At 45.0% G+C, this 26,708-nt stretch overlaps 1 protein-coding gene across 2 annotated transcripts; it reads left to right on the top strand.

Annotated features, from left to right (window-relative positions):
* Nucleotides 1-1,490: 1,490 nt before the first annotated feature.
* On the top strand, nt 1,491-25,939 carry LOC148685395 (IgGFc-binding protein-like). Of its 2 annotated transcripts, XM_088671144.1 has the most exons (12): nt 1,491-1,912; nt 5,494-5,544; nt 6,088-7,314; nt 8,224-8,436; nt 9,752-9,952; nt 12,077-12,690; nt 15,441-16,002; nt 17,192-17,790; nt 18,487-19,057; nt 19,582-19,784; nt 21,561-21,947; nt 23,876-25,939. In XM_088671144.1, exons 2-12 carry the CDS (start codon nt 5,496-5,498, stop codon nt 24,155-24,157), a joined length of 4,908 nt encoding a protein of 1,635 aa, XP_088527270.1. In that variant the 5' UTR covers nt 1,491-1,912; nt 5,494-5,495; the 3' UTR covers nt 24,158-25,939. The 2 variants fall into 2 exon arrangements, with proteins under 2 accessions (XP_088527270.1, XP_088527271.1); XM_088671145.1 differs by lacking the exon at nt 8,224-8,436.
* Nucleotides 25,940-26,708: the final 769 nt, after the last annotated feature.

The raw sequence follows: 26,708 nt of genomic DNA, 5'->3' as shown, positions 1-26,708 counted from the left end.
GCTGGCATCCGCTACCATGAGATTGGCAGTTTGCCATGGCGGCTGTGCCAGAAGTCCTCCCTTGTTCTCTTATAATGGCAACGGCGCCCACCTGAGAGGTGCCGGAACTGAGTTCAGGCTGAAAAAACAGCCCTGCACAAAAGCCCTGTTATTTGTCTTACATAATTATGGAAGTTACTTTGCAATTACCTTATCAAAATCCATTCAATGAAAAGGAAAGGCGATGTAAATGGGGGAAAATACAGAATCAATTACAGTCATACCTCGACATCCGAACGCTTCGACTTCCGAAGGTTTCAACTTCCGAAGTCGATAACCTCCATAAGTCCTTTCGCCACGCCCGCTGCGCACATTTTGCGCATGTGCAGAAGCACGCTTCACGCATGCACCGTACCAGTGCTTCGAGAAACAAAAACCTCGACTTACGATGACGGCTGTGGAACGGATCATCTTCGTAAGTCGAGGTACCACTGTATATATCACTTTCAGACTCAAAGCAACAGCAGCAGCAAACACCAGTCATGTCTGCTGGATTGATTTCTCTTCTAGCTATCACCATTGTTTTATTTATAAGCTGCTATTCCATCGCTAAAGCTATGTTGAAGGCGGCTTACAACAGAAAAAGATTTACATAATTACAAAAGTAGCCATAAAATAAATAAGACAAATCAAAAAGTACACAGCAAAACTGAACCATTTCCATATAAATAACAACAACACCTAACAATAAAAGAATATATATAAATAACAACAATATATCAATAACTCCCTCAATAATACTCCAGCCCAAGAGTCTGTTGAGCAACCTCAGGTTTTGTAGCTGGAGTCAGTCAATGCCCTGCCCTCCCAGACCAGGTGGGAAAAGGCTAGCAAGGCAGGGAACAGATCTTCCAGGACTCGCAGCTAGGATGGTTGATGGATATAGGCTGGGGGAAAGCGAACATTAGCAATTTCAACTGCCATTTCAATTTTTGTCAGATTTCTCCAACATGCAGGGCTGGCCCAATACATTTTGGCACCTGAGGCGAACTACAGAATCACGCCTCCCCCCCCCCCAGTTTAGGGTGAGATGCAGGTGATGGCGTGGAAGAAATTTGCTTTATCTGAAAAAAAAGTACAAAGCCAGACTTCTGAGCACAACTCCACTGCACACCACTCCGTAACCAGCATGTAATGAAACACACAAAAGTCGAGCTGTAGTGTTTTGCGCCCTCAGGAACTTTCAAGAGGTCACCTGCTTTTAGCATTCCAATTTTGAGACCCACCACACCTACCCAATGTACCCAATATAACACGCTCAGATATCAGGTTCAAATCCCAGCTTTTAAAGCTCACATGGTCACCTTGAGCCAATTGCAACCTCTGCCTAACCTAGGCCACAGGATTATTGCGAGGGGGAAAAATGTGCGAGGGAAGGCACCCTCTCCACGAGCTGCTTCTCTCCCCTGAGCAACAAGAGAGGCAGCTGACAGGCAGGGAGTAGGCAAGCAGCAAAGGGTGTGCACAGGAGAGCTCATAGATAGAGGCAGAGGCAGCTATGGCCGAGGCAGCAATGGGTGGATCCGCCACCACTCGGAGGGGGTCTAGATCTGCCGCTGAAGCAACGTGCTTCATTCTGTGTCATGCAAAACATCCCTGCTAGTAAATAGCACTGATTTTAACCCAGGCTTCCCGGACAGCCTTAAGCTGAACTGGGCACGGCCCAGAGAACACGCAGTTAGCTCCACATGCCCAGTGGTGCATTGGCCTTCCTCTTTTGCAAACAGCAGTCTCCAGTTCCCAACTCAGGGAAGGTTCGAAAGCAGTCTTGGATATGGAGATAAGCTGTTGAAAGCGGGAAACTAAAACGTCCCATTGAACTGTTCCCTGAACTAGCTCCCTGGATTTTGGCCAAGGAGAAGAGCAATCCAAGGTCAGTTTCACTTTCTTTTTTTCTGATTACAAAGAAAATGCCCAGAGGTCCAACTCTACTTCTCTGGAACTTGCTAGTACATCTGCCGGGCAGCAAGATCCGCAACATGTTAGTTTCCTATCCAGACAAAAAGTCAGGTCAATGACACTTCGGTCTTCTACCCCTGAGCAGCAGAACTCCACAAACAGAAAAAAGCTTGCTGTCTAGCTTGCCAGGTTTTGTTCATAGCAAGTACAATAATTTTTACAAAATAATGTCTAGGTAAAGGTGCCTCTTTCATTGATGTCATGCTAATTATGAAGAACTACAACAGCAAACAGGAAAAGAAGTTTGGCTTCAACTATTTCAGTATTCAAATACATTTTAGAAACATTTGTTAAATGCTACCCTATAAGGCACATTGCCCAATCCAGGCAGTTGCATTTTTTCTGGGGCTGAGAGGATAGGCAAAGGTTCTCTGTTTTTTTTTTAATCTGACTCTTGCATTTCCCCAAAGCCCCAAAGCCAAGCCCTTATGGACGGTTGCTGCTTTCCTAATACTTAATCGGGAGATGGGCTTTGACTCCTTCAGCCTATAAAAAGGGAAAGAGCAGCTGAGAGAAAAGGAGAGAGGACCAAGTTCTTCTTTATCCAGCCAAGACGAGCTTACTTAGGGGCACAAGGTAAGATATTGTTTTGAACAGTGCATTGTGATTCTAATCAGCTGCTGGTCTGTCTGAGATAAACAGATCCTTCTTGCCTTTTGTGCTTTTGGTGCCGCTAGTATAGTGTTGGATGAATTTCTCAATTTTTGTTTCTCTTTCCTTTCTATTTTAAAAAAATCTTAATTAAAGGTTTTATTTTAATGCAATTTCCCTCGAATATACATATGCTTGAATGCAGTTCTGCCTAATATACATTTCCCTTAATGCAGTGCAGTTTTGTATCTTATTTTCACTAATATATGCTATTCTTATGCACACTCTATCCAAGTATATGCATTTTTGTATATGCCCCTTAGCTAGAGAACTGCAAAATTCAAAGAATGGTTGTGCTTTGGTTCATGTATTTGTTTTGGAGAGTGACAACTTAGTCACCCATAAATGTGAACTGAATGGAATTTCTCCCCCATCCCTGCACTGGTACTAGTTAGTCTAGAACAGGCATAGGCAACCTTGGCTCTCCAGATGTTTTGGAACTACAACTCCCATGATCCCTGACCACTGGCCCTGTTAGCTAGGGATCATGGGAGTTGTAGTTCCAAAACATCTGGAGAGCTAAGGTTGCCTATGCCTGGTCTAGAAGATATTTAACAGAAGAGGGGCTGCAGTGGGTGGGTGGGCCTGCAAAGAGCTGCTTTAGGGGAAATAAGATCCGCCAGCTCTGATTGCTGTATCTTCTGCTTTGCTATTACAGTGGAACCTCGGTTTATGAACACCTCGGTTTATGAATTTTCGGTTTATGAACGCCGCGGACCCATCTGGAATGGATTAATTCATTTTCCATTACTTTCAATGGGAAAGTTTGCTTCAGTTTATGAACGCTTCAGTTTATGAACAGACTTCCAGAACCAATTACACCCATGTTTCAGTTTATGAACGCTTCAGTTTAAGTACTCCGTGGACCCGTCTGGAACGGATTAATCCACTTTCCATTACTTTCAATGGGAAAGTTTGCTTCAGTTTATGAACGCTTACTCCGCGGACCGTCTGGAACGGATTAATTCACTTTCCATTACTTTCAATGGGAAAGTTCGCTTCAGTTTATGAACGCTTCAGTTTATGAACAGACTTCCGGAACCAATTGTGTTCATAAACCGAGGTACCACTGTAATGTGATTTCATCCCTTTGATTTTCTCCTGATTGGTTACTCTCTTAAAGCAAGCTTTCCAATTCTTATTTTATTTTAAACTACCTGGCCCTGCCACGTGTTGCCGTGGCTAATCCCTGTGACTGCCACCACCCTGTGTCGATCCATGACGTATCCCGCCTCCTCCTCCCCACACCCCCTGGGTTTTCCCTGTGATTCCCCCCAACCTGTGTCGATCCATGACGTATCAGGCCCCCTCTTCCCCCCACCCCCGGCTCATCCCTGTGACTGGCCCCACAGTGTCCTGACCTATCCCGTCCCCTCCTCCCCCCAACCCGGCGAGTCATTACCTCCATTTGGCCTAGTCCAGGCATCCCCAAACTGCGGCCCTCCAGATGTTTTGGCCTACAACTCCCATGATCCCTAGCTAACAGGACCAGTGGTCAGGGATGATGAGAATTGTAGTCCAAAACATCTGGAGGGCCGAAGTTTTGGGGATGCCTGGCCTAGTCTATAAAGGCTTCGGCCTAGTATGTAATCAGAAAAGGTTTTATAGGTGTAGTACCAGTGTAGCCACCGCTAGAGGGCGTTGGTTTGCAACCTGGTTCTTTTCCCAGCATGCATTTTCGTCTGAGTAGTGTGTTTTGAAACACGGTTTTTTTGGGGTTTTACCTCTCACAGGTTTGACATCTGTCTTAGCAAACTTTCCTATAGCCTTCAGACATTCGCATGTGATGTTGTGTCAAAATTTCTCCTCGATCAGGCAAGTGGTTTTGTTGAACATTGGGGAGGAAGGAATACCCAGTTCACATATATATATAGATGACATCTGGGTACAAACCTCTCTGGGGTGAGCCACCAGGAAAACTTTCCTCTAGTCACCATTTGCTTTAGCACAGATAGTGAGGGCACCCTGGGGAGGATCTTAGAAGACTTTTTCTGTGAAGAGGCAGAACAAAGTTGGGCAAAGTAGTCCTTCAGGAATGCCTCTAGGTTCCAAACTGTTTGGTGCTTTAAAGGCAAGCTGCACTACTGGAATTGTGCCACAAACCAGACTGGGAGCCACTGTGATTGTTTACACACAGCCACAATACATTGCCATCTGCTGAGCATGGTGGCTTAATTTTGAACCAACTCCAGTTCCCAACCAGTGTCTGAAGGCAATCCTTCATGCAACGCATTGCAGTAGGTTAATGAACCAGAAGCGGTTTTAGGGCAGCACAATTGGTTTGGCCGCACTGGGTTGCAGGTGCCACATGGGGGATCTGCAACAATGGTGTCAAGTTGAGCATGAGAGGTGGGGGGCACCGAATCTTAGCGCCACAAAGGGCGCCGCTGAAATTTGAGAGCCCAAAGTTTGCCACTGAATGAACGCCTGACAGATAGTGTTCTGAAAAAGGACTGTTACAGGACAGTTCACACCCTTGTCAAGTTTCTGAAAAGTTATTGTTGTGACTGCATCGTTGGAAGTTCCCAGTAGAATTCAAAGCAGTGCTATGTGAATATCCTATCAGTGCAAGGATTTCTGCTTGTGCAATGGAACATTCTCCCTCTCTCCTGCCCCTGCCCCATCCCTCACAAATCTGTTCTAGGCATTCATCCAAACCTCTAGGGCAGATTTGTGGGGAGGAGGGGAGAGTTTGGTTGCACAAGCATAAATCCTTGTGGTGACGGAGCAAGTGCTTTGGAAACTGCCCTGCGTTTCATGTTGTAGAAAAGTCAACGTGGTCGGATTTGTATTTAGAGTTACATAAAACAATCTGTCTTACTTCTTTCCTATATTCTTTTGCAGCTATGGCAATGAGGTTATTGTTCCTCTTGACTGGTCTGGCACTATTGAGTGGTAAGTAAACTGGACCAAAGGAAACCTCCTCATTTTGGGGATGGCAAGTAAGGGAGCATGTGCTTTCATATGGCCTGGCATGGTGAACATTTACTACACAAATGGATGTGAAAAGGGGATGCTGGTATACATTCAGTATGAGCCGCTTCCTTAAAAGTTATATAATTAATCCCCCCCCTTATATACAGTCATCATTGAAAGACATTTGCATGAACAGTCCCCTCTTATTGTTCATACTAATTTGTTGCACTGTGAGGGGAGTACTGGCTGCCAACATGGGGCTCAAACCCATGGCCCTGAGATTAAGAGTCTCGCACTCTACCAACTGAGCTATCTCTCAGGGCAAGCCTGTGTCCTAGTCTCATGAGAAGGGGAAGCAAATTTCACTATCCACTTTCTCCATGCGATTATTCAGATGCTCATAGCTGTATGAGGTTCTTCCCCAGTACATATTATTCCAAATGTGGCCACACCATTCCATATATATTTGTGAACGATACTTGCCATACTATTTTCAATCCGTTGCTATTTTCCTCCTCTCAGGGCTATGTACAGCAAGTTCCCAAGGAAAGGAGTTTGTCACAGCCTTCATGCTCAATATCAAACAGAATCGACGCAATACTAAGCTTGAGTTGCTCATCACTGGGTACCATCCTGCAACCACTGTCATGGTCACAGCAAACAAAGCTACATTCCAGAACACCATTTCTGTCAATGAAGGGGAAACTGTGTCCATTGAGCTTCCAGCTTCCGCAGAGATGGTGGGGACGGACACCTTTGACAGGGCTGTGGCGATCCGAGCAAACCATGACATCTCTGTCTTTTCCCGCAGCCACAAGGACTATTCAACTGGTGCCACTGCAGTGTACCCAATCAAGCAGCTGGGCACGTTGTATTATGTGGTGACCCCAGTGGGTGAAATGGCAGACACTTTCAAGGAGTTTGCAGTTGTGGCCTATCAAGCAGCCACTAGGGTCGACATCCGTTTGACGGGGTCTGTGACATTCAAAGGACGTGTTTATCCTGCCGGGAGTATTCTGGTTGCTAACCTCAAGGCCTTCCAAGCAATCCAGCTGCAAAGCTTGCAGGATCTATCTGGCACCAAGGTTGAATCAAGTGGACCTGTGGCTGTCTTGAGTGGGCACAGCTGTGCCAAGAACCACACACACTGCGACCATGTTGTCGAGCAGCTCCTGCCCGTTTCACGCTGGGGCACCACCTTCCTTGTGCCCCCAGTGTCCTTTCAGAGCAGATACGATATGGCATATATTGTTGCATCCCAAAACACTTCAGTCACGTATCAATCCGGGCCCACAGCAGGAAACTATAATATGAGAGCCGGAGAAGCTACTCAGTTGAGCATCCATCCCTCGCGGGCACTTTACATCTCAGCCGACAGAGGAATCCAAGTCCTTTTCTTCTTTGCTGGTGCATCAAGAGGAAGCACGATCTATGACCCATTCCTCATCAATATTCCTCCACTGGCAAGCTACTGTAGGTCATACCACATTCAGGGAATGGTCGGGTTTGATAATTATGCAGTTATTATAGCCAAAACCTCAGAAACCGGCGAGATCACATTAGAGAAGAGGGCCGTTGAAAACATCCAGTGGAGACCAATCCCAGCCACAGAATACTCCTCTACTCAGCTTAGCTTGGGCAGAAAAGCTAGTTCCCTCTCCCTGGAGCATCCCAGCACTCCTTTTGGACTCTTCGTTTTTGGAGGCTCATTCCGCGATGGCTATGGCTCCATAGCTCTTTGCTCATCTGGTAAGTATTTAATAGGCTGCTAGGGAATGAACAAATAGTTGACAATAGTCTTGACCAGGCTTCTTCAACCTCAGCCCTCCAGATGTCTTTGGCCTACAACTCCCAAGATCCCTAGCTAGCAGGACCAGTGGTCAGGGATGATGGGAACTGTAGTCTCAAAACATCTGGAGGGCTGAGGTTGAGGAAGCCTGGTCTTGACTCTTGGATAGGCGTACTTGCACAGCCGCTGCTTCTCCCTTTTACTGCAACTCTTTTCTTTTCCTGCCTCAGGCTTGACTGTAATCTGTATGTGGCTCCTTCACTTTGGACTCCCACAGACGAAATTATTGCCACATTTGAACTGGGGGGGGGATTCAATTTGATCACATTCAAAGATGAACCCACATAATCTACACTTTCCGGAACAATACATGAACCGAAACACAACCACTCGTTGAAATTCACACATCTTCAGATTTTGCATTGCAGTCCCCCAACCAACACACGTTTACAAAAAAAGGCATAGGGTAAAGTGTGCACAGAAGCGTACATATGCTTTTGGTGACACAATATCATTCCCGAAACCTTCATTTGTAGATCTGTGGAAAATGTGACCAAATTTACATAATAATACTAAGGGTGAAAAAATGCAGTGAGCTGTCCAAACAGTTGCCACAAATTGCCATGCCACAAAAGCACAAATTACATAAAAATAAGGCTAATGTCACATTTGAAGACTGCTAATTGGAGCCCATCTGGCAGTTCCTGTTTATACCCAGTTTATTTCCTGTGCCACTGAGCTACAATGAATTAAAGTGCTGGGGCACAAAACTACAAGCCAATATGTCAATAGAAAAATGTTCCTTAGAAGTGAAGGAATTTTGAATGATTAATTGACCTGAGAACTCACCTGACTATTTTTTTTATCAGTGTTTGATCCAGACACAACTGTGGCTCCATTATCCTGCCCTGAGAACAGCCACTTTGAGGCCTGTGGAAGTGCCTGCCCAGCCACCTGCTCTCACAGAACTGCTCCCTCTGAGTGCACAGAGACCTGTGTGGAAATCTGCCAGTGCAATAGAGGCTACGTCCTCAGTGCTGAGAAGTGCATCCCAGTGGAGAGCTGTGCCAACACTTCTATGGGTATGAACTGCAGTGCAGGGCGGGAGTCCTGGGCTCATGAAGACGGCCAGACTCTCTGCAAGCGTTACGCCCAATTACATAGGGAGTATAACATTTGACTGCTGAGACCATATAACACCAGTCTTGAAAGACCTACATTGGCTCCCAGTACATTTCCTAGCACAATTCAAAGTGTTGGTGCTGCCCTAAACAGCCTCAGCCCTTTATACCTGAAGGAGCGTCTCCACCCCCATAGTTCAGCCTAGACACTGAGGTCCAGCTCCGAGGGCCTTCTAGCAGTTCCCTCCCTGCGAGAAGTGAAGCTTATAGGGAACCAGGTAGAGGGCTTTCTCGGTGGTGGTGCCCACCCTGTGGAATGCCCTTCCATCTGATGTTGAGTAATTACATAACATTCAGGAAACATCTGAAGGCAGCCCTGTATAGGGAAGCTTTTTAAGGTTAAATGTTTAACTATGTTTTATATATGCTGGAAGCTGCCCACAGTGCCTAGGACAACCCAGTCAGATGGGTGGGGTGTATAAACAACAACAACAACAACAATTATTGACTGGAAGGAAATAGGGACATAATTAGGAATGTTCCCAAACAAAAATGTACAAATGAGTGGAAACAGGTAGAGGAATACTTAATAAAAGAAAATTTTAATATCAACTTGGTGATATGCTTACATTGAAAGATAAACAGGGAAGATTAATAGTTACGAAGAACTGAAATCAAAGCTAAGATTGAGAATTGGATCGAAGCAAGAATGACTGAGTTTAAATAAAAGGGAAGCGATGTATGGACAGTGAGGAGTCAATTTTAACTTGTATTCTCTCTTCTTTATCTTCTCTTTTCAATTTTCAATTTTTTGATTTATAAGTTGAGTTTAAATATGTACGAACTTATATGATGTTTCATCTTTTATATTATTATTAATAATATTGCTTATTATTTGTTATGATACAGATCCGAATGTGCAGGATATATGATCTGTTTTTGTTTGATTATTTGTTTCTTGTTTTTTCCCTTTGTTATCTGTTTTTCTTCTTTTGTATTTGTATTCCTTTTGTATTTCTTTTGTATTTTGCATTTCTCTGTATTTGTTTGTGAAACTGAAATAAAGTTGTGTGTGTGTGTGTGTGTGTGTGTGTGTGTGTGTGTGTGTGTGTATATATATATATATATATATATATATATATATATATATATATAATAGGGACTTTTACTCCCTCAATCTTTTCTGTCCTTACTGGAGCCTTGAATTACTTTGCTTTTCTTGATTTTTAAAATATGTAATCACACCTGCCTACTTTTGAACATTGCTTTCCTTCAGGTCCCACTGACCCCCCAATAGACTGTCCTGAGAACAGCCACTTTGAGACCTGTGGGAATCCCTGCCCAGCCACCTGTTCAGACAGAACTGCTCCCGATGAATGCTCAGATGCCTGTGTGGAAATCTGCCAGTGCGATGAGGGATACATCCTTAATGATGAGAAATGCATCCCAGCCGAGCGCTGCCCCAGCACTTCGACAGGTATGGACTGCAGCGCAGGGCAAGAGTTCTGGGCTGATGAAGCTGTCAGATTATTTGCAATTGCTACCCCAAATTCGGGACGGTTGTGTACAGAAAGACTTTTTGTGAGGCCAACAAGAAAAGCCTCAGGCACTGTAGGGGATGGAGGCTGTGAGCATTCAGAAGTAGCTCTGCTGCCAGAGCTGTGTTGGGAGAGGTGTGGATTGAGGTGTTCAGAGAATCAAGTGAGGCCAATTTGAGCCCTTGCGGGTGTCAAGCCTAGCCTGCAATTAGCTGGATACCAGTGGCTCTCATGTTTTCAACTCAGTTGCTGCCTCGCAAACCAAGACACAAAGGACTTTTTTACCCTGCCACCCTTAATTAAAACAGCAACTGCATGCAAGGGTTTTGCAGATGGCAAAAGGAATCAACTTGAGGTCATTCTATGGGTGAAGATGCAACCTTTTCTTGCAAATCCCATCTCCTTCCAAGGTCAACAGGCTTCATTTTGGGAAGATGTCAACTCATTCCCGCATGTGTTAGTTTCATGGTCCATGGGCCTCTGTCCCTGAGTTCACATGGCTTCCTCTGTCCCCAACCTCCATGAGTAAGGTATGAACTGTTAGGATCATCCTACTCTCATGTAGGACCCTGGTAGAGACACATGCCCGACTGGCATGTTCTCTCCCTCCTGGTCGTTCGTTCGGGAGCTTCAAAAGCTTTCTCCAACCCGAACATTACAGTGTCTGATGCCATGAGGCATTAGCACGCTTTAGGATCCTGCAGAGTATTGGCGGTTTGTGTAACAGACCCCAGTAGCACAGCATTTTGGCTAATCTACTTTATTTACATATAATACACTCGGAGCATTCTGCTTTAGCTCCTTCCTCTTTTTCATCAGACAGCAAAGAGAGAAAGAACAGAGGACAATAGTCCCACTCCACGGAACGCAGTAATACCAAAACATCCTGTCTCCATCATTTCCCACACTGTGGAATGAAAACATACACCGCCATGTGATAAACAACAATCCCATGACTGCAAACACGGAGCAAGAATCTGTCTGATGCATGGAGATTGTGGTGTTCTGTGACCGCAGGGGAATAAAGCAATAGGCATTCCACTATCCCTGCCTAAATCTAATTTTTTTTTTACAGTCCTGAGCCACATGCAAATCAATTTCATTGAGAAGGCCTAGTTCTACTAACATGGGAGATATTTTTTTTCTCCCCACTTTCCCTGCATTTTAAAAATACCAAATATATCATGTCCTCATAGGCAAGGTGCTTCTGACACTTCAACCATTTCAGCTGCCGCTTTTTGTCCTTTTCCTTGCTCCAGGATGGCCCTTTTGTGACACAGCAACCAGAACACTATTATGCATTAAAAATCTATCCCACCTTTTTCTCCAGAGAGACCCAAGAAGCCTAAGAAACAATACAAGAAACAGAGCAGAACAAAGTCCCGAATATTCATTCCAGTTAATAAATTAGCAGCCTATTTAACAAATCTCAATAACCCCAAAACAACGTAGAATGGATCTAGGAAATTTTACGTAATTTTTTCAATGGCCTGTTTAAAAAGCCAGGTTCTTACCTCTTACCTGACACAGTAGAGAGATGGGACCTAATGGAGCTTCCTTAACAAGCCTTTTAATAAGGTAGGTGCCACAACAAAGAAGACCCTACTAATAGAGCTTTAAGGATCTTGGAAGAAGGCCCTAGCCTAGATGATTCCAATACAGTTGTACCTTGGTTGTGGAACAGAATCCATTCCAGAAGTCTGTTTGACTTCTGAAAATGTTCAACAACCGAGGTGCGGCTTCCAATTGGCTTCGGGAGCTTTCTGCACACAATCGAAGCTGTGGAAGCCGCGGAAGCCGCGTCAGACGTTCGGGTTCCAAATAACATTCGCAAACTGGAACACTCACTTCTGGGTTTTCAGCATTCAGGAGCCAAAATGTTCAACTCGCAAGGCGTTCGGGATCCAAGGTACAACTGTATAGTAAAACATTTGACTTGGAAATTTGCTGCAGTGTGTGCCCCAGAACTGTTTCATTCCTGACTGCAGCCTTGAATGGCTTTGGTTTTCCTTAACTTTTTTTTAATCACACCTGACCAGCTTTGATCGTTCTTATTCCTCCAGTTCCCACCTTGGCCCTAGTACCCTGCCCTGAAAACAGCCACTTTGTGTCCTGTGGAAGTCCATGCCCAGCTACCTGTTCCGACAAAACTGCTCCCAAAACATGCAATGATACCTGTGTGGAGGCTTGTCAGTGTGACGAGGGCTACATCCTCAATGCTGAAGCATGCATCCCAGTGGAGAAGTGCCCTTGCGTTTATAAAGGCGTGAGCTACAGCGCAGGAGAGGAGTTCTGGGCTGATGAAGGCTGTCGTAATCGCTGCAAGTGCGACCCCAAATTAGGAAGGGTTATGTGCACCGAGTCCTCCTGTAAGGCAAACGAGAAATGTGCTCTGGTGAATGGCACTTGGGGCTGTCATCCCATCAGATATTCCACCTGCATAGGAACTGGAGACCCTCACTACACCACCTTTGATGGAAAGAGATTTGACTTCATGGGAACCTGCATTTATCAAATGGCCGGAGTCTGCTCCAAGGATCCCACTCTCACCCCGTTTTTGGTCACGGTGGAGAACAACAACCGAGGCAGCAAGGCGGTGTCCTTCACCAAAGTGGTGACACTAGAGGTCTACAACATGACCATCAGTCTGAGCCAAGAACATCCACAGAAGATTAAGGTATATATGCTGGGGGATAAGGAAAATTGGGGCAGCTTTAAATCGAGCACTTGATCTATGGTTCAACCGGCACCTCAATGTGCAATGAGGTCCTCAGGCAGAGCCATTGCATCTGATTCTTAATGTTAGAATGTCGACACTCTTTCTGTTGTGGTTTACAACGCTAAAGGATGTGAGGCCAGGACAGGAAAATGTGCTGAATGAGGAAATTGTGTTCTGTATTGTGTTATACTGGTTACCAGCAACAAAGAAGAAAGATTCAAGGCAGTAGCACCTAGGGATGCAGAAATGGTTTGTATTAGTTCACATTTAAAGGTGAATATCAAATTAGCAGTTTCCAAAACAATATGCAAACTGAAGCACAGCCATCCTTCAGAATTCACACTTCTCCAACCATATAATGTCTTTAAAAATGCATTTACTAGGGGAATGTAAATGCAGATAGTATTGAAAATAACATATGGAAACACATTATATTAGGGGAAATTGCTTGGAACTCTGTACATTATTCAAAACTGCAAACAAAAATGTGTTTATTGGGAGAAGTTGGCACTAAAATTAGTTTTTTTTAAAAAAAAGATCACAAATTGTTGCCGAACTTGGCATGCCAACCCTGCAGATGCAATGAGGGCCAAAAAGTTGTGTGAGGAGGGAACTATGATTAATATCATTTCGCTGATGTGATCCATAGCATCATAGAATGATATAGTTGGAAGGAACTACCAAGGTCACCTGGCCTAACCCCTGTGCAATGCTGGAATCTTTTGCCAAATGTGAGGCTTGAACTGACTGAACTACCTCAGATCTAACAAAGCAATTTATAAGCTGCTGGTCTCAAGTTCAGCTCAGACATGCAAATCAGCACCTCTGGTTGCTGTTCCACCTCTTGTAGAAATTGCTGATTTTAAATGACTCCTTTGTATGGTTATTATAATGTGAGAGACATATCAGCTTTCTGCTTCAAGCATGCATGCTTCTTTCACAAGCTGAAAAGGCATTATTATCTGTTTTCTGGTGCATGTTCTTAATAATTAGGCCATTCCATGGCTTCTTGAGGGACGTGAGTGGCGCTGTGGGCTAAACCACAGAGCCTAGGGCTTGCTGATCAGAAGGTCGGCGGTTTGAATCCCTGCAACGGGGTGAGCTCCCGTTGCTCAGTCCCAGCTCCTGTCAACCTAGCAGTTCGAAAGCACATCAAAGTGCAAGTAGATACAGGCCCGTCCTAGCCATAGAGGCTAGTGGCGCGGAGAACCACGGCGTCGGGCACTGGAGGGCGCTGGAAGGGCACCAAGTGAGCACAGGGGTCTGGCAATCTGGCCAGGACTGCGCTCCACGAGATGAGAGGCTGCGCCACGTCTCTCTCCTTCTCCGAGGACTCCGCGCTGCACCTCCTTCTCATTTCCCCAGCGCTGGGGTCCGCTCAGTCGCGCTTCGCCACCAGCGCGCACACAGCGCCCAAGCAGCTCTTGCTGGTCCCGCGGTGCGCGCGCGGATGGCGAAGCTTGACTGAGCGGAACCCAGTGCTGGGGAAACGAGAAGGAGGCACAGCGCGGAGTCTTCGGAGGTGGCCTCCCGTTGCTGCCGCGGTCCGCTTGGCACTCCCGGGTCCTTGGAGGGGCTCTGGAGGGGGGCGCTGGAGAGACCTTAGCACCAGGGCGCTGGATGGGCTTAAGATGGCCCTGAGTAGATAAATAGGTACCGCTACAGCGGGAAGGTAAACGACATTTCCGTGTGCTGCTCTGGTTCGCCAGAAGTGGCTTTGTCATGCTGGCCACATGACCTGGAAGCTGTACGCCGGCTCCCTCGGCCAATAACGCTAGATGAGTGTCGCAACGCCAGAGTCGGTCACGACTGGACCTAATGATCAGGGGTCCAGTTACCTTTAACCTATGGCTTCTTGAAATGGTCATATGGCAAATTTTGCCCTCTAAATCTGTCTTAAGTGGGATGGTTTTTCCAAGAGCCCAGAGGTACTGGAGAAGAGCAGTAGATAATCTTGGGTTGGGGCAGTTCAAGCTTTCTAAAAGTCAGTGGGAAAGTGATACCAGCAACAAGGGCCTGGCATCTGCTGATAACCCACAACCCAGCCTGGGTCCACTGACAGCAGCCTCCTGGACCTGCTCCACCTCCTCACCACAGCTACCTGCTTGTACACCCATCTCACTGTGTATCTGGCCGAGACAATAGTGGTGATGTTTGAGCGGAGCAGTAGACACCACTGCCTGCTTGCTCACTGGCTCTCTGTCAGACAAGCAAGCGAGAGGAGCAGCGGTTGGCAACAACGGAGGTCAGGGAGAAGCTCACTGAAGGAGGACACACTGAGGGAGAGGGGTCTGAGGAGGTCATTTTGCCTTTAGAGCCTGGAACCAGCACAGTGCAATAAACACAGAGGGTTTATCTCTAAAGGACAAATTCCTGTTTGAACACTCAATAGTAGAAGCAGTTTTCTTTCTTAGCCTCAGGGGTCTGGTGATGTCATGTGGGGGCAAGTCATTTCCTTCTCATTCTAGGGCCAGCAAAAGCGAATTAACCCTATGGATTATACAACATATAGCAAGGTTGGAAAATATGTGGCCTGTCAAGTGTTGCTGAACTACACCCCCCATCATTCCTAACCACTGGCAATGCTGGCTGAGGCCACAAGCTCCTCACCCCTGGCATATAGCACAGATTGTGCCTCTCACTAGTGAAAACGTGTCAAGGTTTTTGCTGAACTCTCTGTGTGACGATCAATTCCATATATTTTCCAGGTGAATGGAGTCTTTATGGACCTGCCCTTCTCCTATGAAAATAAACTGAAGGTCTACATCAGCGGAGTCCATGGCTTCATCAAAACAGACTTTGATCTGAGAGTCAGCTTTGACTGGTACAGTTATGTCAGGGTTATTATTCCCAACACTTATGCCAATGCTGTGTGTGGTCTGTGTGGCAATGCCAATCAGGACCCCAGTGATGATTTTGTCATGAAGGATGGAACTCAGACAACAGATGAAATCCAGTTTGCAGACAGCTGGAAGTTGAAGGAGGTCCCAGGATGCTCTGCAGGATGCAGTGACTGCCCAGTATGCAGTGAGGCAGAGAAACAGACCTACAAGGGGGACCAGTTCTGTGGGATCCTCAAGAGAAGGGATGGGCCATTCAGGCAGTGCCATGAGACCATTGACCCCACCCCCTATTTTGATGATTGTATATTTGACACCTGTAAATACAAGTGTCTTCATGACACTCTCTGCAGTGCCATCAGTGCCTACGTGACAGCCTGCCAATCTCTGGGCATCGAGGTTGGGAAATGGAGATCAGCCTCTTTCTGCAGTAAGTGTTACTTCCTGAATCTGAATCTGAGTTCAGTTAAACATTGGATGTTGATGGCTGCAATGCAGTCTTAGCATTTGAAAAAACAACAACAACCAAGAATCATTTGAAAAGGATTCTAGTGTACGATGTTGTATCAAGGATTGCTTAGAGAGTTGCAACTCTGCAGGAATACTAGGTGGAATGACTTCCTGTGTTTTGGTTCTTTCCTGTAGTGCCTCACAGACCTGGGGCCGTATTCCACATAGCATTAAGGAGACCGTTCCATCAGCCTGATGGAATGATCTCCCTTCTTTGCCCTAGGGGTCTCCCAACTCTCTAGAAAAGATATGGGGAGAGAGTGGTAGCATGCAGGGGGAGGAGAATGGAGAAAAATCCCATTGTCCTAGCAGGCATTGCACTAGCACAATTATTCAGTTCTGCACATCCCAAGATGCCCAATTTGTGCACATTATTTTCCAACCCCAAATAGAATGGGAGTATGTCTTTTTTTTTTTAAAAAAAAAGAACGATCTCTTGAACTGCTGCATGAGCACAAAGAAGGCATTGCATTGTTAAATTAGCAGTTACCATTCCCCCAAATACCTAGGGGTGCTTCATTTTCACTCATCTCCAGAAATGAGTGTCACTTTCTTAAGTCCTCCCTCCAAACTACTAATCAATCACACACAGGCAACCTGAACAGGTTGCCAAGCTTTATTGGCTTCTTCTCTGGCACCAGCCACAGAACATCAAACAGCAAGTTGAAAACATGGCATGTTCTCTCCCTTCCCCGAAAGGTTAGCTCAAAGATTTATAGGGGTTGGGGAATGCTGGCAAGAAGCCAGCACCTTCAAATGCTCCCACTATGGGAAATAATTGTTACCACCTGCCTGAGGGGTTCCACCCAGCGATACTTGCTCACAGGACCACTACTTCATGACAAACCTAAGTTTTTTTGTCCTTCATCCAGCCCACCACTGAATCTAGGCACCAGTTCATAACAGTCACAGCCACCCCCAACTCAGATGCAACAGAATAAGCACTAGAATAAGCAAACCATAGGTATTTTTTTGTGGTGTGTGTGTTAAGAGGACATTTTGAACCATATGGGTGCCCACAATTTTAACATAACACTTTGGTAGCGCTTTTGCTGAGCCTTAGTTGTGTTCCAAAGGCTAGTATAATTGCCTTTATTTTTTACTTCCAGGACTTCCCTGTCAACCCAATTCCCACTACGAGCTCTGTGGAAGCAGCTGTCCCAGCACATGCCAGAACTGTTCCTCCATCATAAAGTGTGGCGATGCACCATGTACTGAAGGATGCTTTTGTGATCCTGGATTCGTGCTCAGTGGGGATCAGTGTGTCCGTCTAACAGAGTGTGGCTGTGTGCACCAGGGCAGATACTACAAAAAGGGAGAGGAGTTTTATCCCAGTAGCTCCTGCCAGGAGAAGTGCCGCTGCCTGGACAACGGAGCCACCAAGTGCCGGCAGTTCTCCTGTGGAGCAAAGGAGGAGTGCAAGGTGGAGAACGGCATACAAGGCTGTCACCCTGCAGGATATGGTACAGCTATAGCACTTGGTGACCCTCTTTATATTTCCTTTGATGGACAAAGCTTTCGCTTCCATGGCTCCTGCACTTACACTTTAGTCAAAGTCTGCAGCACAGACCCTCGACTGCAGAATTTCTCCATTTTGGTGGAGAATGAGAAGCTTGGAAATGGACACCTTGCTCAGATCAGGAAGGTTGTGGTCTCTGTTCATCAGCACACTATTGTCCTTGAAAGGGGAAGGAAATGGATAGCTATGGTATGTATGGGCCATTCATATCAGATTATTATTGCTATTTGAAATAAAAGGGACACGGGTGGCGCTGAGGTCTAAACCACTGAGCCTCTTGGGCTTGCCGATCAGAAGGTTGGTGGTTCGAATCCACTCGATGGGGTGAGCTCCCATTGCTCCGTCCCAGCTCCTGCCAACCTAGCAGTTCGAAAGCACACCAGTGCAAGTAGATAAATAGGCACCGCTGTGGCGGAAATGTAAACAGCATTTCCATGCACTCTGGTTTCCATCACGGTGTCCCGTTGCACCAGCAGTGGTTTAGTCATGCTGGCCACATGACCCGGAATGCTTTCTGTGGACAAACGCCGGCTTCCTCAGCCTGCAAGCGAGATGAGCGCCACACCCCATAGTCGCCTTTGACTGGACTTCACCATCCAGGGGTCCTTTACCTTTACGTTTTACCGGTATTTCAAATGAATAACATGCCCTTCTTATGCAAAGGGAGTCCAAAGTGGCTTGCAGTCATAAAATTACAGGAAAACCATTTGGTATAATAACTAAATTGCTTTTAAATAATGATGACATTGCTTTATATCACTGGTATGAAAAAGAGCATGTGCAAAAGGAGATGTGTGTGTCTTTTGTATTTGTGTGTGCTTGAGAATTCACGTGTGCTCAGAGATAACCCCCATGAATGTGCTTCTTTCTTCTTTGCTGATGCAGGTGGATGAAGAATTCTGCACTTTGCCAGTGAATAGAGACGAGGGGAAACTCTGGATCACTCAGGAGGGGATCAATATAATTGTCCAGGCGTCCCTTGGCCTCACAGTCCTTTATGATACCTCTTCCTATGTCCGTGTGTCTGTCCCCAGCACCTACCAGGGACACATGTGTGGTCTGGGTGGCAATTTCAATGGCGACGAGAGGGACGATTTCATGCTGCCTAGTGGGGAGTCCGCACAAACGGTGGATGAGTTTGGGGCCTTCTGGCAGGTCCCTCTGGATGGTGCCATCTGCTCCAATGGCTGTGGTGAGGAATGCCCCACTTTTGATACAGTCCAGACAGCACCGTATGAGAATGACGACTCCTGTGGAATGATCACGTCCGAGACAGGACCATTCAAAGACTGCTCCTCATTAGTAAGCCCCTCTGATTACCTTGAGCAATGCCTGTATGACTTGACTGCGGCCAAAGGGGAGCAGGAATATCTCTGCCGAAGCCTTCAAGCCTATGCAGCTGCGTGCCAGTCTGCTGGAGTCAAGATTGGAGCCTGGAGAACAAAGTCATTCTGTCGTAAGTTGGATGATAAGGTTTCACCATCTCTGCCTTTTCGGTAGTGAGTCTCCCCCGAACCCAAAGCAATATAAGCTATTGGTTGAGTTACGTACATTTCAGTGCTATGCAATCACTTGTTCTCTCACCTTTTTCCTCATCCTTTTTCTCCCTGTTTTTCAACCCGCTGCCCTATTTTGCTATCTTTCTTGACTCTGAGTTCCTTGTAAGAGGGCCTATAAATCCAGTAGGTCTGGTTTACATTGTTAAGTAATGCAGATTTCCACTCTGCCTGGCATGGGATATCTAAATCCAACATAGGGTATATCAAAAGAACAATTACCCAATATTTATGATTTACATATTTATTCCCTGAGAGGTTGGAATGTTTGTGAACACTTCCAAGCCAGCTATAGCGTCAGAATCTTCTGTGCCATAATACAGATGAAGCAAAATGGTTGAAAATAATTGTTTGCATTTTGGAAAGCCTCCCTATTCTATGTTTGTCAAACATTACTTTTTTGGCTCTCTCTCTCTCGCTGTAGCCCTCACCTGCCCAGCCAATAGTCACTATGAGACATGCACAAAACCAGTTTGCGATTTCAGCTGTGCCAGTTTGTCCACTCCCCTCCAGTGCACCAGAAAATGCTTTGAAGGCTGCCAATGTGATGATGGCTACTTGTTTGATGGGGATGCGTGTGTGCCTACAGACAAATGTGGCTGCGTGCATAAGGGACTCTACCTCAAAGTAAGTCTTTGTATCCCAGTTATCAGGATTCCAATATAGAGGGGCCAGTTATAAGGATGGGAGAGAAATTTGATCCAGTTTGCATAGAAAGGTGAACCTACTTTCCAAGACAATACGAGAACTGAAACATTGCCATCTTTTGAAATTCGCACTTCACTGAATTTTGCAATGTAGTTCTCCAGCCAAGTAATGTTTGTATAGAAATGCACATATTTGTGAAAACAACATGCACGATGCATTCTTTGCAAAGTTGTCTATATTAGGCAAAACTGTGTTAAAAATGTATAAGGAGAAATTTTCACTAAAACACTGGTGAATTTTCACAAGGCCTTTTATAATAAACATTCTCAAAGTGATGTGGAAATGTGGAGAACTGATTGGGAAACAGAGAGAAACCGAAACAGATTGATCAATAATGAAGGATATGATTTTACAAATAACACACATACAGGTGAAACTCGGAAAATTAGAATATTGTCGAAAGTGGATTTATTTCAGTAATGCAACTTATTATTTTATATTTTTCTTTTGATTTTTACAAATGCTTTCTTTTGGAAATTCCACAGTAATAAAACAAATAGTTACAAAAATACAAAAAACAACAATAAACATCGCTATTGCATTTTATTAATTACATTCCATTTATAATTTGACTCGCCTAACGACAAATAATTACAATTACAACAAGTAAAGGCTTGACATATCTTGCTTTGCATGTCATGCATCTATCTCATATATTGGTTTCACCTTTTAAGTTGCATTACTGAAATAAGTGCACTTTTCGACAATATTCTAATTTTCTGAGTTTCACCTGTAGATCTAATGGAAGGGATAATGCGAGTGTGCTCATGTCATGCTTATGGCCTTCCTGTGGGCATTTGGTTGGCCACTGTGAGAACAGAATGCTGGACTAGATACTCCTTTAATCTAGTAGTGATCTTACATTCTTAAATAAATAAAACACATTTTAATAAGATGAAATACAGTGGTACCTTGGGTTACAGACGCTTCAGGTTACAGATGCTTCAGATTACAGACTCCGCCAACCCAGAAATAATACCTCGGGTTAAGAACTTTGCTTCAGGATGAGAACAGAAATCGTGCTCCAGTGGCGCGGTGGCAGCGGGAGGCCCCCATTAGCTAAAGTGGTACTTCAGGTTAAGAACAGTTTCAGGTTAAGAACGGTTTCAGGTTAAGAACGGACCTCCAGAACAAATTAAGTTCATAACCAGGGGTACCACTGTATTTGTTACTGCTCTGAAGGAGGTAGCCATGAATCCAATGCTGAAAACCCTCTTCAAGGCACAATGTAAACCCAGGATCCATTTGGAGGAGTGAATTTAGAATAGGCAGATCTCCAGCTCAGCCTTGGCTAAGCCCAGGGCTGGCTGGGACATTTTGCTGCTTGAGATAAAACTTCCCAGTGCCACCTGGTCAGTCACATGGCTAGTGTAACCCTGTGCAACTTGCATTGACGAAAAGGGTGGTGTAAGTGAAACTCTGCTTCAAAGTCTTGTTTTCTCTCTGCCAGTCTCAGGCCATCTCAGCCTGCAGTAGCCTTGCTACTGAGTGGAGTTTGGAATAGGGGTAACGTACACTGGGTTAGTTTTTCTTAGGTCAGAAATAAACTTGTGCATCTTTTACATGGGAAATCAGCATGTGAACATTCTAAATAAGCTAACATCATTAAATAAAAAAAAGAAATTGCTGTTGGAATGTTTGCATTATTTCCCAACTCCCCTAACTGTATTTCTTTATCCGGGAATTTCCCAACAGGCTGGAGAGAGCATCTTCTCAAGCAACTGCCTGGAGAAATGCACCTGTGGTGACTTAGGCAAACTTACCTGTGTTAACAGCAGCTGCCAAATAGACACCTGCACACTTAAGGATGGTCGTCGTGCCTGTGAGAGCATGGAAAGTCTGGAGGGTGAGTGCAAACTCACCCCTGGAGCCCAGCTTAGTTCATTTGACGGTGCCTCAGGGAAGTACTTCTGCAGTGGAGTTTATGACTTGGCCTCTGTTTGTGATGAAAGTGCCCCCTTCTGGTTCAGAGTGTCTGTGAGCATTGGAAAGGACAAAGAGGATGGCTTGGTAGCTGGGAGAGCAGTCTACATATTCTTCCCTGACACATCCATCACTGTCAAAAAGAACAACAGGACATGGGTAAGTAGAGTTCAGGGGAAAATATATCTAGTTCCTAATAAGAATAGTATGGTTCAATATATATCTTATTATGACTTGTTTATGTGTTTATCACTAGTCACAGCCTGAAACCCTGGAGAGTTTCTGCTAGTCATTGTGGACAATAATGAACTAGATGTACCCAATGGCCTGACTTGGTTTAAGCCACCTTCCTATGTTACCAAGTGGATTAGCTGCTTCCCATGATAAAAGAGATTCTCTGGACTATTACACAACCCCTTTTTTATATACTAATTGGCATTTTCTTGGTTGGGAATGTATACAGTAATTAATCCATGGAAATAATTAAAAGTTTCACAGTCCGACCATCTGAAAGATTAAGGTTGGGTCCTCTTAAATAGTTTGCCTCTCATCTTTCCAAGACTGTTTTTAGAGGCACTCACAAGACAGAGTAACCCTGCCAAAGTGAAAAATGAAATAGCCCAGTGCCTGCTCATTTTTAATAATATGATGCTGAAGAGTAATGGGGGCAATCTCATGGTTTATGACAGGAAACCATCATTTTTGGATGGCCCGAGGTTTTCCATCACTGCGCCTCCTTGATGGAAGATTACATTTTTCATCCATTTTTGCCTGCTTAGCAGCTGTTAAAGGCACAGGGCCTAATTCAACCAAAAGGGCGTATTTCTCAAGAAATCTTCCATCTCGTTCAACAGTGGAAGGCTAAGGCAGAGATAGCTTCCAGATGTTGTTGTACTGCAGCTCTCATGATCCATTGGCCATCTGAAAGGCCATAGGGTTATGATGATTTCTTCGCTGATCCCTTTGCTCTTCAATGGTGGATGAAATTCGGCTTCTCCACATATACCTTTGTGCTCTTTTAATCGAGATTAATGGACGACTGCAAAATAACTCCTTGTCCCCAGTTCTGTGCTCTCATTCACTATAAGAATACTTGCACTCCTGCCAGAACCCAGAGTTGGGGCAACCTATCCTTTCCCATTATTTAACTCTGTTTGTGAATACCTACTTGTCCATGGAGTTTTCTTGGCAGGGATACTGGAGTGGCTTGCCGGTTCCTTCTCCAGGTGGATCACATTTGGTCAAAACATAACTTCTCTAAGTTATTTAAGCCCCTATGCCGCTACAAGGCATAAATCAGCTCCGAGTGCTACAATACCTTGAAGCTGAGGCTACAATACCTTGGCCACCTCATGAGAAGAGAAGACTCCCTGAAAAAGACCCTGATGTTGGGAAAGATGGAGGGCACAAGGAGAAGGGGATGACAGAGGACGAGATGGCTGGACAGTGTTCTTGAAGCTACGAACATGAGTTTGACCAAACTGCGGGAGGCAGTGCAATACAGGAGTGCCTGGCGTGCTCTGGTCCATGGGGTCACGAAGAGTCGGACCACGACTAAATGACTAAACAACAACAAAGGGAGTTACTAATAAGTGAATGGTGAAGTTGACTTAATGTTGTTATTTAGTGGATGTAACTAAAGTTTATTTAGAGCTGGTTCCAATGTTTTCTTGACTTTAGATCAGGGGTCAGCAAACTTTTTCAGCAGGAGGCTAGTCCACTGGTCCTCAGACCTTGGGGGGGGGGGCAGACTATATTTTGAAGAAGAAGAAATGAACGAATTCCTATGCCCCACAAATAACCCAGAGATGCATTTTAAATAAAAGGACACATTCTACTCATGTAAAAATATGCTGATTCCCTGACCATCCGTGGGCCGGTTTTAGAAGGCGATTGGGCCGAATCCAGCCTCCGGGCCTTAGGTTGCCTACCCATGCTTTAGATGCTTAATGCAAAGCTAGCCTCTGGTGTAGTCTACATGTTAATTGGCTTTTGCCTGTATTAGTTGGTGTGGATTCTGAGGTTCTTGCTGGCTTCTTGGCTTTCATCAAAACAAGATCTCATGCCCCAATCTTTACGTGTTCCAGGTAAATGGACGTCCGGTAAGCCTGCCATACAAGGTCTCTGAAGAGGTGTCTGTGAGCAAAGTTCACGATGGGATGCAGATTGACCAGGCCTCTCAGGTACAGGTTCACCTTTATCCCAGCGGAGAGGTGAGAGTGAAAGTCAGGAAGGCCCTCGCAGGGAAGCTATGTGCCCCATGTGGAAACTTCAATGACGACAGCTCCGATGATCTGAAGATGCCCAGTGGGAAGGTGGAAACAAATGTTGCTGAGGTCCTACATGCCTGGGAGGCCAGAGACTTCTAAAAGGAACATATTTCTTTGTGGATGGCTGGTTTTTCTTAATACACAAGGACTGCGGATCTGCTTATTTTCAACTTATTTCTGAGCAGAGATGCAATTGCACCACAGTTTTTCCTTTGGGGGGGAAATGGATTTTGTCGAATTATATTGTGCAGAAGCAATCCTGAGCTGACAATAACAAGGCTGACTTTTCAGTGACCCATTAGTTACATTAATACTTAATTGCATTGTTTGTGATGAACACTATAATATGATCAACTGAAAAACAGTGCAGCAATGAACATCAGATATAAAATTGTTATCCATGGCAGTGGGGGTAAACAGTTTTGTGGTACCTTAAAGTCTAAAGCTGCGTATACACAAGTATGTAGTTGCACACATGGGTCACAAAGATCATGTTTTTCTTTGTGGCACTTTTGTCTACAAGGAGCACCTCCATTTTAAACCATTACAATATTCATTTATTTATTTTAGAAACCCTGTATTTAGCTCTATTGAGCTTGCTTCAGCATTTTAGTGTGAATTTCTCCTAAAAACAGATTTTAATATACACTTTTGACTGGTTTGTGCATTTTTGCAAGCATTTCCACCTAATAATATAATGCATTTTGTATGTTATTTTCGCAAATATATTCATTTTTATGCACATTTTGCCCCAATATATGCATTTTTATTAACATTGGTGGGTGGGTGAACTGTGTTGACAAATGTGGAGAAGTGTGAATTTTGAAGGGCGGTTGTTTTTTTGGTTCTCATATTGTTTCAGAAAGTGTGGATTTGATAAATTCAGATTTAATTGTGACTGAATCAAATTTCTGCCTCAGCCTTGGGCGAGTTAGTGTTGATAACAAGAAAGGACCCGAGACAGAACAAATGTAAGAATGATGTATCATAAAAAATTATTTAAATCACTGTGGAAAATAATAAAATCATATCAACTCAGAGGTAACTGAAATGTAAGAATAAAAACAATATATAAATAAAATGAAGGGCAATACAGTGGAACCTCAGTTGTCGAACACTTCGGAAGCCGAATAATTCGGACCCTGAACACCGACAACCCAGAAGTCAATGCTTTCGTTTTTGAACATGCCTCGGAAGTCGAACAGCTTCCGAGGCGTGTTTCTCAATTTCTCCAATGAATTTTGCCGACTAGCCATTGTGCCTCAGTTGTCGAACGTTTCGGAAGTTGAACAGTCTTCCGGAACTGATTACATTCGACAACTGAGGTTCCACTGTAGTATGCGGCAGATGAAGGCGCATTGTACCATTGTACAGAAATGGAAAAGTACAATATGAGATGAGTGCCTTGAGACAGGCAGTTAGATTGTGTATCAATATTAGTGGCCAGAGGAGGCATGTCCGCTGGGAGACGTACAGAGAGAAGACATGCCCCGTAATAAAAAATGTATCCAAAATTGGGAATTTTTTTTGGGAATATCTTAAAAGGCAGTGCCCATGATAAAAACTTGTATTTACTTTTAATATTCCATACAGATTAAAATTTTGGAAATTAAGTGAAGCAGTGTAAAAAGGTATGAGTGTATTAGCCCAGGAGGAAGACAAGTGGAAGTCAGTTTACAGAAGAAGGATGTACATATTGGATTTAATCGATTTATTTGATTTATTTGATATATTCGATGTAGAAGTTTTTGGTTATGTATAATTTGTGTTTTAGGTATGGTTTATTCGTTTATATTATTTGTATTGTTTTTATTGTTATATTTTGTTATATTTTTATTTTAATCTCAATAAAGAATTAATTAAAAAAGAAAAGAAAGAGAAGACATGACCCAGTGCATCCGCATCAGAACAACCGGATGCCTTCATCTGCCCAGAGGCGTCTTTCCCATAGAGGCTAGTGGCTCGTTGCGCCAGGGCGCCAGCCTCTCAGGGGTGCTCCCGGGGCGCAATGAACCACTAAGCCCTCCGCGCACGGTGACAGCTCTAAGAGAGGTGCAGCATGGCGAGGATGCGGAGGAAAAGAAGCAGCCGCTGACTGCGGGAGGCCAACCTCATTGCCTTGGCAACTGGCTGGGCCCGCCCCCTTCACTTTGCGCGGATTGGTGGCTGCTCGATGGAGGGGCGCCCAGGCAGCGAGGGAAACTGGATCTTGTGCTCGCAGCTGAGCCCACACTCTGTCCCTCGCCTCCCTCGATGACTCCAGGCCGAAGGGGCCAGCGCAACTTTGCCCCATTCAGGGACGGGGGCAGATCTGGAGCCGCTCCCACCACTGCTGCTCCTGCATCCCCCCTCAGGCAAGAGATGGCGGCTGCTGGGCCATGTGGCCTCCAGGCCAGGGAGGTAGCAGGAGCCGGGGAGCCACCCACACCCTGGCTGGGGCGGAGAGGGGTCGGTGCTGGAGGGAGGGGGTGCCGGAGAGACCTTTGTGCCACGGCGCTGGATGGGCTTAAGACGGCCCTGAATCTGCCACAGCTTCAACAAAACATCTCTCCTGCATTGGTCTCTACAGTCACAGCAGCTGCTGTGGTGAAAATTAGGTAGCTTCTCATTAAAATGCAAACAAAATCAAATTTTGCCTCCGCCTCCCATA

The sequence above is a fragment of the Zootoca vivipara genome, chromosome 6, assembly GCF_965207765.1.
Source record: "Zootoca vivipara chromosome 6, rZooViv2.hap1.1, whole genome shotgun sequence".
NCBI classification, from domain to species: domain Eukaryota; kingdom Metazoa; phylum Chordata; class Lepidosauria; order Squamata; family Lacertidae; genus Zootoca; species Zootoca vivipara.
Note: the sequence above shows the minus strand (reverse complement) of the source record. Positions and strands in the feature narration are given on the sequence as shown.

Bases quoted from the DNA above. Each gene is read 5' to 3' on its own strand.
- LOC148685395 (XM_088671144.1), top strand. From the start codon at position 5,496: ATGGCAATGAGGTTATTGTTCCTCTTGACTGGTCTGGCACTATTGAGT. The intron at 7,315-8,223 runs GTAAGTATTTAA...TTTTTTTATCAG, and splicing joins CATAGCTCTTTGCTCATCTG to TGTTTGATCCAGACACAACT. The intron at 17,791-18,486 runs GTATGTATGGGC...TTGCTGATGCAG, and splicing joins GAAGGAAATGGATAGCTATG to GTGGATGAAGAATTCTGCAC.